Source organism: Panthera leo, chromosome A3 (genome assembly GCF_018350215.1).
Source record: "Panthera leo isolate Ple1 chromosome A3, P.leo_Ple1_pat1.1, whole genome shotgun sequence".
NCBI classification, from domain to species: Eukaryota; Metazoa; Chordata; class Mammalia; order Carnivora; family Felidae; genus Panthera; species Panthera leo.
This window is the reverse complement of record NC_056681.1, coordinates 63,170,877-63,182,944: the sequence shown is the minus strand read 5'-3', so window position 1 is coordinate 63,182,944 and position 12,068 is coordinate 63,170,877. Positions and strand designations below refer to the sequence as shown.

The following is a 12,068-nucleotide window of genomic DNA, read 5'->3' as shown; positions in this document are numbered from 1 at the left end:
ATTGTAATATTGTAATCGGTGTTTTAGTGACAAAATGTACAAAATGCTCTTTTTATATAGTAAATCAGGCTGCAGATGTTTGCAGAGCATTTCTAGAAAATAAAGCCTTTGAGCTTATCAATGATTTAGTTTGAGGAATGAGTTTCTAAGACTTTTACCAGAAAATGGTGCATCCCAGTGCGGCATAGAAGGTGCTCCAACAGAAAGCTTTTTAGTGCTAACAGCTGTCTTGACAGCCAGGTTGTGTAAGAGCAGTGGTGCCCTGTGAACTTGGGTTTGGGTAGCAGTTGGCTCCTCCCCTCCGTGTGGTTCATTGTCTTCAGTGAGAGTCCTTACAACCAGGCAGCCTTTTAAGGGAAATCAGCCTTATTACTCAGTAAAGTGTGAGCTGCTCTGTTGTATCAAGCGTCCAGAAGTTGTGTTCTTACTGCTTGTTTTCTCATTAGTTGTTACTGTGTCATTTTCTATAGTGTTATAAAAAGTCATCACTAGTAATATCCTTGTGATTTATTACATATCCTACATTGTCCACTAGATGGAGATATTGACTTAACAAAATTTCTTCGTGTTTTTATTTTTTTAAATTACACACTATAACATCTAAATATATGCTTATTGTAATAGTTTCAAGCAATAGAGAGGTATATTTTAATTAAAAACAAATTAAAGCTTTAATTAAAATTTCAATTCAGTGTTTACATTTTACCTTAAAAAACAAAAACAAAAAAAAAAGAAATTAAAATTTGTTATTTCTTCCCCATCCCACTTCTTTTCTTTTTAATGTATGTGCTTTTAGATCTATTCTATGTATTGATGTGTATGTACATTTTCTCTTTGAGTTTAGCGGGCTTTTAAAAAACACAAATGGGGTAAAAAAAAAAAAACACACACAAATGGAGTTACATTATAAATATTGCTTTGTTACCTTGCCTTTTAAATTGTCTTGGGTTTTTTTTTTTTAATGTCAGTACTAAAATATTCTTAAAGTGAGAAAAAAAGAGTAAGCATAATTATTACTTATGGGCCATGGAATTTAAATATGTTTTGAAAGAGAATTTGTATTTTCCTTTGATTTTAAAAGTTTTATCTTGCCCCTTTACTGATATAACAGCCACCCTCACCAAGATGAATAATGAAGTATATTTATTATGGTCAATTTATGGATGACCACGAGGCAGAGAGAGTTTGTTTCATTAATTTCTGAAAGTTAGACTTAAGTTTTGAAATGGTGTTGTGTTTTATTTCAAAATTTATTTTGAAAACAAACTATATTAAAAAATGCTTAGCATGATTCCTACTGAGAGCACATGCTCAACAAATGTTAGTTGTTTTCTCATGAATAAATATAAGAATTGATTTGTTCAAGCAGATTATTCTTGGGGAAATTATGAATAATCTTATTCTAAGAAACCTGGGATGTGAGTAATCAAGTGTCTAATGTTGCAAGAGATTGTTTTTTTTTTTTAAGGTAAAGAAAGAAAAACATGCGATGTAACTGCTCAGATGGTGCTGGTGTGTTGTTGGCGAAGTATGAAGGAAGTTGCCTTACTTTTAGGCACGCTGTGCCAGCTTCTCCCCATGCAGTCCACGCCAGAACCCCCCAGCGGATTATTGACAGTGGAGCAGGTAGGTATATGTTTATTCCACCTGGTATAATTTCTGGTCCCATAACTCGAAAACAAATGAGTTTTGAATTTTTCTTGAATAAAATCATACAGATGTCAACTGAAGAAAATTCATGGGAGTATAGAAATTAGGCCTTGGAGTACATTTCCAAACGATGGCAGTTTTAGAAATTTTTATTTTTCTAAGTTATAAAGAACTGTCGATTTTACCTTCTGTCTTCAAGATTATCATTTTAATTTTTATTTCTCCATTTACCATATAGAAATTTAAATTGTAAATTAAAAAAAAACATTTAATGTTTATTTATGAGAGAGAGAGAGAGAGAGACAGAGCATGAGCAGGGGAGGGGCAGCGAGAGAGGGAGACAGAATCTGAGGCAGGCTCCAGGCTCTGTACTGTAAGCGGGGCTCGCACTCATAGACTGTGAGATCATGACCTTAATCCAAGTCGGATGCTTAACCGACTGTGCCACCCAGGAGCCCCAAATTTAAATTGTAAATTTAAATGAAATTGTCTATTTAGCAAAACTCCACAAACCTCTTACATTTCTTAAATTAAAAAAAATTTTTTTTTAAATGTTTATTTTTTTGAAACAGACAGAGCATGAAGGGGGGGAGGGGCAGAGAGAGAGGGAGACACAGAATCCAAAGCAGGTTCCAGGCTCTGCACTGTCAGCACAGAGCCTGACGTGGGGCTCGAACTCATGAACTGTGAGATCATGACCTGTGCCAAAGTCAGATGCTCAACCGACTGAGCCAACCACGCACCCCTTAAATTTTTTTTTTTTTAATGTTTACTTATTTTTGAGAGAGAGACAGACAGTGCGAGCGGGGGAGGGACAGAGAGAGAGAGGGAGACACAGCATCTGAAGCAGGCTCCAGGCTCTAAGCTGTCAACACAGAGCCCGACGTGGGCCTTGAACCGACGAACTGTGAGACCATGATCTGAACTGAAGCCGGACGCTCAACTAACTGAGCCACCCAGGCGCCCCAAACCTCTTAAACTTCTTAAAGGAAAATGGTGCACCTGGGTGGCTCAGTTGATTGAGTGTCTGACTCTTGATTTTGGCTCAGGTCATGAGCTCATAGTTCGGTTCGCTGTTAGCCTGGAGCCTGCTTGGGATTCTTTCTGTCTGTCTGTCTCTCTCTGCCCCTACCCCACTCACTCACTCCCTCTCTCCCTCCCTCTCTCTCTCTCTCTCTCTCTCTCAAAATAAATAAATAAACTTAAAAAAAAATTTGGAAAGGAAAAAAAAGTGCTATATTGGTTACTTATGGATCTCTTGCTTCCTACTACATTGATAATAAAATTGTAGTCACTTTGGTTTTTTGGCTGACTTTTATTTTAAGACCACAAAGTCAGGTCACCATCTGGGACTATTCAAGTGACTTGAGTGCAATGTTTACAAGAAATTAGCTTACCACAAGCATTTCATTTGGAAATATTTTAGATTTATTAGATTTCTGTTTTTAATTGATTCTCTCTTCCTTTCCATATGGTTTCAGCAAATCTATTTCCCACCGTTTTCCAGCAAAGATATATAACACGTACTTTCATTTGTACCCTTTATCAAGTAAGGTAATTTTTCCCCTAGGGTGTTACATTTAAGAACAAAACAAATATCATAGTACACTAAATGCTGATTTTTTCTGTAATAACCATGTGACTAGTTCCATGGAAATAATGCTAATATTTTTATTCACACACTCTCCGTGGCCATGTGCTTGCATCTGGTTAACAGCTGGTCCTGTGATGTTGCAAGGCCCTGAGGCGGAGAATGGTGGAGGAGAACAGTACACTGCCAGCGTCATTGTGTTCCTTATTCTCCTCCAAATCAAATAGGCGTCAGTGTTCTAGAGTTACTTGCAGTCATTGCTGGTGACCAGCTGCAGTGCCAATGCCAACACCTTCGCGGGGGAATCCAGCTATGATTAATGATTACTTCACTGATGTGTACCGTCTTACTAAGAAGTAAACATGTACAAGAGTCTCTTCCCTGTTCAACTCCTCTTTTCAAGGACAAGTTAAAACGTCTAGTTTTTTGGGGTTTGTTGCATAGCGTTTAAGAAAAATTAGGGGAGCCTGGGTGGCTCAGTTGGTTAAGCATCCAACTCTTGATTTCAACTCAGGACATGATTTCCCAGTTTTTGAGTTTGGGCCCTGTGTCAGACTCTGCACTGCCAGTTCAAAGCCTGCTTGGGATTCTCTCTCTCTCTCTCTCTCTCTCTCTCTCTCTCTCTCCCCCTCTCTCTCTCTTCCCCCCCCCTCGTGCCCCTCCCTGCCTCTCTCTCCCCTTCCCCTCCCCAAAATAAATAACTACACTTAAAAAAATTAAGGGAAGCATATTTTGCTTTCACTATAGTTGAGAAAGACCTGAAAGCTTTCTGTGAAAACCGTGTGTCCTTGACACTTTTTACATAGCACCCAAATGGTTTGAATTTAATTTACGTGGGATAACGGTGTTGGGACTGAGAATTAATATAAACTAAAAGAGATGTTTGTAAAAAAGAAAAAAAAAAGACAAAACAACAACAACAATAGCAACAATAGCAGAGAGGTTCCCATAAAGCAAAGGATTCTTCTAATGGCTGTTTTCTTGAATACAAAATAGAATCTTGTTTTTCTGTAAACTACGAATTTCTTTCCTAATGAGATTCAGCCATTTTTCCACGTCGCTGTTCACATGATGATGTCACATTTTTGGTTTGAGAGGAAACTAACAACTGAATGAGCAATCAAGAATGTACATGATAGCACTGTTCTGACCTTGAAACCATGCTGCCTGTGGAAGACTTTATTCTTAATCATGCTGTCTTTAAAGAAATGCCTCCATTTAGGAGTCTTTAGTCAGTGAAAATCAAAGTCATCAAGAAATTAGTGTTATTCATATTGCTTAGAAGATTCCTACTTTTAGACATAGAATTTTGCTCCATGAAATTCTTTTAAATAAAAATATTTCCATGTACTTAAAACCTTTAAGAGTTAAAAAGTATATACATGACAGGATATAATTTATATTGAAGTGGCTGAGCCTTGCCTGAAGTCCACTTTCCTCCCCAGGGCACAGTCACCCTTATGACACTACATCTTTTGTGCACCTAGCAGCAAAACTAAGAATTTAAGAGTCAGTACCTGAGGTGAGGGTATCCATAATAGACTTGCACAGACAGAAGCAGTGAAGTGACTTGTAGGCAGAAGTCACTTGTGGGAGGAATATGGGACGTGTATTTCTTATTCCCAAGAATAATAATAACTGTGTTCTACTTTTCTCTCAGTGGATGGAGGCTTTTCCATACGACCTAAAATATTGACGCTCAGCCCGATGCTTCTTTTACTCTCAATTCACCCTTCACTCTTGAAAATAGTATGGTTCTATTCTAATTTAAAATTTGATGTCTCAAATTTGTAGCCTGATTCCTTTAATCCCATCCTGGTTTTAGGGCCGTTTGTTGAAGGGATGACCACTTAAATCCTGCATACACGAGGGGGTGGTTTCTAGCCAGCTGACCGGCAGTGAGATACAATTTGAAGATTACAATTTGCTGCTGTACAAGAAGGTCTGGTGCCTGTTCGTGACTCAGTTTTCAGAGCTGTGTTCACAGACTGAGAGCTGGAAGGATCACAGGGATGATATGATCTAGCCTTCTTATATGATCTAGCCTTCTCATACAAGGGGAAACTGAAGCCGTTGGATGTCACCTGGTTTGCCCAAGATCACAAAGCTGGTTTGTGGCAGTTGCAGGACCAGAACCCAGTTCTCCTTTCCAGCCTGTGTTCGGACACGGCACAGTGCTGCCTTTATTCTTAGCTGCTCGTTTAATTTTTCTTTAAATTTAATTTTCCCTACTTCCCATGCCCAGCCAGACATTTACAAGCAACAGGACAGTAAGGCAACTTGCTACTGAACTTTTCAGCAAATGATTCATTTCCCTAAATCACTTCTTGTGAAGCAGTGTGTCCTCCACGGCTTCGGCAAGAGGAAAATGTGTTCATTCAGAGGCATGTCTGACTTTCCTCCTGCAAGGTAATCACCTAATGAAAGGTTCTTTCAGAATGTTCCTGTGCGAGGGGCAGAGATAAAACCAACTTTGAGGGATGTAAGTCGAGCCCCTTAAAGAGCGGGCAGTACGCTCAACCTTATCTCACAACTTCCTGGCTGGTGTGTGTCTAGGTTTCAAGCTGGATGTTTTGCTGAGGCAGAGCTTTTTCTTGATACATTTCGTTGGTCCTTTCTCCAAGGAATATTGGATACCCAGCGTCTACTGATTTTTTGTAAACAGCTCCCTGTATCCGGAGTATCAATTCATATGTTTATGTATTTCCCCTAATATTCCTAAAAAAAAGCTTTGGGGTAAAATTTTCATATTTGTTTTCCCCTTCCTACTAATTATTGCCCTAGAACTCACGTGAATGAAAATCATTACCGATTAGAAATCAGCTATTTTTTTAAAATTCCTACTTTAGATTCTGTTGTCATTTTTATGATGCTCATGGCTAATTGGGTTTACACGTTTTCTCAGTGTCTTGGTTACCGTTTTAGATTTTCTGTAATGGTCTGCAACAGGAGATCTAGGTTTATTGGCATTTGTAAGTCGTAAAGAAATTGCCTTTTGTATTTTGCCAGGGTTTGTTTTTTAGAAATTATGAATAAGTATGCATTGAATTGTACCGAATTCAGGTTACCATTTTTAAGCTGTGAAATGGAATTAAACACATCTCTTAAGTCACCTGTTTGTTGACTGCCATACGACAAGGGTGTTGTGGGAACATAAAGAAATGTAATATGTGGTTCTCTGACCTCGAAGGGCTTAGAAATGTAATGGGAGATACAAGATAAACGTTTGTAGAAAGTTAGACTAAAGGACACCAGTTAAAATGGCACGTGGTTAGGAATTTGCTAGAAAGCAAAGAATAAACTGCTAAGAAGATGTCTAAATACCAGAAAAATATAATCTTTGTTGTTATTATGTAGGAGAGCAACATTTGGGCTTTGAAGAATCCCCGGTTTTAGTAAGAAATCCCTATAGTAGAGAACGTACAGTTTAAAACATTAATTAACCTCTGTGGTATAAACTTTTACAAACCGTTCTATTTAACCAAAGAGGAATTAGTGACATTCCTAAGGTAATAAGAAGTGGCTGTGTCCTAAAGTCATAATTTAAATTAAGGGATTAAGTCTCACTACTTGGTGATACAAAATAAAAACAAAACGGACACTTAGTGTTTGCTACTCTGACAGGTACTCTGCACAATGCTTATGTGTAATTTTACTTATTTCTTAGAACAATCCTATGAAGTAGGTTCTAGTTTTATCTCCATTTCACATATAAATAATATAATAAAATAATGTCAGCTGAATTAGCTTATGTTAGTAAGGAGGCTGAGTAGGGTTCCTGAACCCAGACCTCCCACTATATCAGAGTATCAGAGCTTAACCACCACATATGCTTTTTGTAGAAATGTTCCACCAACACTTAAATCCCTTTTGGTTTATCTACTTTAAAATGAATGGAATTAGCCTTGATTTTTCAGCCGTATTTCTCTCTATAGACAAAGGACAGATATTTAAAAATGTATTTAAATTTGTCCTGTATGGGTTTTAGACTCTTGATTGTACATTTAGCTCCTCTAATTAGCCTAATGGTAAATTATAGATGCCTAGAGACATGGCATGTAGCTGTTTTCCCCTGTGGAAATTTACACCCTGTAAATCCAGAAAGCGTGTTAATTGACCTATACAAATAGGTTTTATGAAAATTTAGAACCAGGATCTGCTAAACTTAAAAAGATAGTCACTAGAATTTAAGAATAGAAATCAGTGCCCCACCTCCCCCTTTTTTTTTTTTTTGCATTTATACCTTAATTCTCTTTCAGAAATCTTGAGATGTATGTTATTCATTAAGAAATATTTTGTGAAGAAATCATCCATGTTTTTGTCAACTTTAGATAGGACCTCAGTCGCATCTAATAAAAAGGCAGTTGGGTTGGAGTTTTCAGAAGGCTTTTTCATTTTTAAGATACATTTAAAAATTCTATTTTTTTTTTTTTAAGATTTTTTTAATGTTTATTTATTTTTGAGAGACAGAACTGACTGGGGGAGGAGCAGAGAGGGAGGGAGACACAGAATCCAAAGCAGGCTCCATCCAGGCTCTAAGCTGTCAGCACAGAGCCAGATGCGGGGCTCGAACTCACGAACCGTGAGATCATGACCTGAGCCAAGTCAGACGGTTAACCCACTGAGCCACCCAGGCGCCCCAAAAATCTATTTGATTCTGACTGTTGTCATTAATTTTCTAAGTTGTTAGGGTCAGATCTGTGCCTGTCATCTGATTATCCAGTGGGAGGTGTGAGCATGGCCCTTTTTCCTGTCCAGCTGCTCAGAGACCACACTGCCCTGCTGACTCTTTCAACCCTTGGTAATGGGGTTCATCCCCAATTTGCAACCTTATCTTTCTCTGTTTCCTAGAATGGAACCTTAAGGTCATTCAGCCAGGTCTCCTAACCTTCTCTTACATAATCTGTGTTCCTTCATATAGGAAGATCCAGTAAAGTGTCTGGCAGGTAGCAGGTATTTAATAAATGTTTATTCATTCCTTCTAGCCACCCAGCCTCTTCTCATGTTACTTACCCTCTTCCATTTTGATCCACCCAAGTATATGTGGTTCAAGGTCTGAACACAAAGCTTCTTGCAATAATTTATTCCAGAGCAGAAGGATCTTTCATTTCTTGGAGTTGTTAGGCGTCTAATGGGTACCACTCAGCATAGTGTTTTTCTCTGAACTGAAAGCCTCTTGAGGACAGATGTCTTGTTTTGTTCTTCCCCATCTACCCTAGCACTAAGCTACTAAGCATTTGGCTGGGTGCTCCAGAAATATTTACTGGTGCTCCAGAAATATTTACTGTCTAATTAACATACATTGCATATTCTCTTCAAAGGCGCAAATTCGCAGTATTACGTAGGTGGGTTTGGTGGGAGATTATGTTCAGTATAAAATGAGGAAAAACTGTCTACTTCTCAGTTGTGTTCTGAGAACCTCATTCTGTTTCCTGAGGCCAGGATTACCTAAAATCAAGGTCCACCCTTGAGAAGAACGTCCACTGGTCACGCTTCTGAGGTCTTTGATTTTATTATATGCTTTTTGGTTTAGGCCCCTTTAAAAAGAGTTAGGATAAAGGAAGTAATGAAAAGAAAATCTTTGCTTAAGAACTAGATGGTGAACCACTGTAAGTTCACAGAATAGCACTTTAATAGTTAACATTTGTCTTTTCCTGAAGTATGTTTTACTATCTGTAACATTTTAGAAAAAAAAGTTAAGGAGCTTAGACCTCAACTTTATGACTTCCTGTTTTTGTTTTCCATGGCTTAAAACACCTTCTTAGACATCTTCTTTTATTTCTCTAATAATAGAAACAATAGCCATAACAACATAGCTAACTGGAATTTCTTCTGGTCCCCATTTTGTAGGATTACTGAGCTTCAGATCTATCTTGGGGGTTAAATTCAGATTTAAGGCTTGATAATTCTGATGAAAATATGCTCTGAAATTACCGTATTGAAGAGAAAATGACAAAGCTTACCTTGACTGTGGCTTTTGATAACTAGCAGTATGTGGGTCTTAAAAAATATATATTAAAAAGTAGGAGTATCATCAGATCTTTGCCTGAAAACTTGAGCTGAAAAACATGACCTCTCATTCTTTGGGATATTAAAATGTTAGACTTTTTAAATTACTATTATTAATTGCTTTTCTGGTTCTTTGTTGTTTTATATCTGATTCTTACTTCTCTAAATGTATTGCTTGTTGCCTCTCTATAATCAGGTATATTTTGAGTATGGAGTAATGTCTTTACTTTTCCTCTATTTGGAAACCCAGAACTGAATTAGATTATAAGTTATGGTCCTGTTCTGGACTTGTAAGTTTATTAATTCATTTTAATATATAATTTTGAGGCAAGTGCTACTGCTGTCCCCGGTTTGTAGATGAGGAAACTGAGACATGTTTAACTACACACATGTTTAACTACACCTTGCACTGTTTGTTATCTCTAATGTGTTCAGGGCACTAACCTAGTCATTGTGCAGAGGTAGAAAGTGTTTCTAGGTAAGCATATCTGAACTATCTTGGGACATCTTGCCTTCTCACCATACTGTGATCTGCTGGGGAGTCTTGGATCAAGAGAGCCAATTACAGGGGCACCTGGGGGCTCAGTCAGTTGAGTGTCCGACTCTTGATTTTGGCTCAGGTCACGATCTCAACAGTTTTGTGGGTTTGAGTCCCACGTTAGACTCTGGATGGTAGCTGCGTGGAGCCTTCTTGGGATTCTCTGTCTCCCTCTCTCTCTACCCCTCTCCCCGACTCCAGATAAATTTAAAAAAAAAAGAAAAAAGAGAGAGCCAGTTACAATTTTGGTCCTGAGCTTTATACAAAATTTGGATTTTTCTAAAGTCTGTAGCCGCCAAATCTTACTGGCATAAAAGTACAATTAGCCCATTTAATAGTTAATTCTGTACAAAACCTCATCAACAACTAAAGACATCATTAATCATGTCTTCTTTAAAATAAATTGCCATATTTGTTATTTGTCTAAACTTGCAACATGTAGAAAAGTGATTAGGTAGCACAAATCTTGCATTGCCATTAACAAGTGTATATCTCTAAAGGTAATTTTTGGAAGTTATTGTTTAATGGATTGGAGTCTCAGTTGGGGAAGATGAAAAAGTTCTATAGATGGATGGTGCTGATGGTTGCATAACAGTGTGAATGTACTGTTACAGAACTGTACACTTAAACATGGTTAAAATGAGGGTGCCTGGGTGGCTTGGTTAAGCGTCCGACCTCGGCTCAGGTCATGATCTCGTGGTTTGTGGATTCGAGTCCTACATTGGGCTCTGTGCTGACAGCTCAGAACCTAGAGCCTGCTTCGGATTCTGTCTCCATCTCTCTCTCTGCCCCTCCACTTGCTCATGCCCTGTCTCTCTCTCTCTCAAAAATAAACATTAAAAACATTTTAAAAGATGGTTAAAATGTTAAATTTTGTGTTATGTATATTTTAACCACACCTAGCCATAGGTGTGTGAGGGTTGTCGCCTTGTGTGCTTTGCTATTGGTGTTGAGTGATAGGAGCTAACAGAGAACACAGTGAGGTCTGTGCAGTTGGCAGAGGGAGGCAGTTCTAGTGTAACAGTTAAAGACAGCCAACTGGAGCCAGACTGCCTGGCTTTATGTACTGGCTCTACTACTTACTTGCTGTGTGACCTTGAATAAGTTACTTGGCCTTTCTGGGCCCCCTCCCCAATGAAAAGTGGAGATAATAATAGTACTTATTTCATGGAATTACTGTAAAGATTAAATGTGCTGTTATAAAAACACTTAAAATACTACTTGTCACAGAGTAAGTGCTAAATGGATAGAGAACTAGTCCTGAGTTCTAAATGATATTACTGACATAAATATATCTGTAAATATACATATAAATCAGACATTTATTTTTCATTTTGTTTTAAAGGTAAAAGAAATAGGAGATTACTTTAAACAACACCTCTTACAGTCCAGGCACAGAGGAGCATTTGAACTGGCTTACACTGGCTTTGTGAAACTCACTGAAATACTAAACAGGTAAACAAAACAAATATCCTTTTGTGTACATTTTTAAAAGACTAAAGGTACAAACCATGTGCTCGAGTTAAAATTTACTTGTGTCTTTTGATGTTTAAAAGAATAAGACTTAGTTGGCTTCAAACTTTTGGAAGAAATTGTTTTCTTAGGTTTCATTGTGTGCTTTACTGCAGATGATTGAGTGAAATGTCCAAACCAAGTTGCTCTCCCATTGAAAGGTGATTTGAAGCAAACTCAAGAGATTTTGCTAAAAATAGCTTTGAAGTTACCATTTCTTTTCATTGAATGAAATGACTGTTTTGTCTGTTTGAAAATTACCTGGCATTTGGAATAAAATAAGCTTCCAGTTTTTTGGATTTGTGTATATTACAGACAGAGAAACACTTACGGATTTTGTGTTTTCCTTTATAATTTTATCTTATAGAAAAATTTTAAAGAAGAGTAAATAGACCAAAAAGTATCAAATATTTTTCCCCCTTACCTGGAAAAATACGTAGGTAGATTTCATGTATTTAGCCAAATGTGTTTTTTTGACATTATAGGTGCTGATAATTTCATTCATTCATATAATAGATTTCCTCTAAAGAACTTGTGAGGAAACCTTAAATTACTTAATGACTAAGTGTTCATGGCAAGTGTTCTCTAAATAAAAGGTAGTATTTTCCAGGAAAACATTTCCATTGCCTGGAAACTTTTTGAAATGAAGCAGAGTTCTGCCAGTCTTGTAGCCTCAGCAAACATTTTATTTTGGGCTGGTAAGACATCTACTCCTTGAATATTTTTGAAACTTTTTTTTTTTTCACACTCCTGGTAAAAACATTTAGA

The 12,068-nt window shown here is 37.5% G+C and overlaps 1 protein-coding gene across 4 annotated transcripts in view; it reads left to right on the top strand.

Annotated features, from left to right (window-relative positions):
- Positions 1–12,068, top strand: part of THADA (THADA armadillo repeat containing) — a 325,833-nt gene that overhangs the window by 49,995 nt on the left and 263,770 nt on the right. For all 4 annotated transcript variants that reach the window (XM_042932129.1, XM_042932128.1, XM_042932131.1 and 1 more), the window contains 2 exons: positions 1,469–1,626; positions 11,134–11,243. In XM_042932129.1, coding sequence (XP_042788063.1) covers positions 1,469–1,626; positions 11,134–11,243 — 268 coding nt within the window. The remainder of the gene's footprint in view (positions 1–1,468; positions 1,627–11,133; positions 11,244–12,068) is intronic.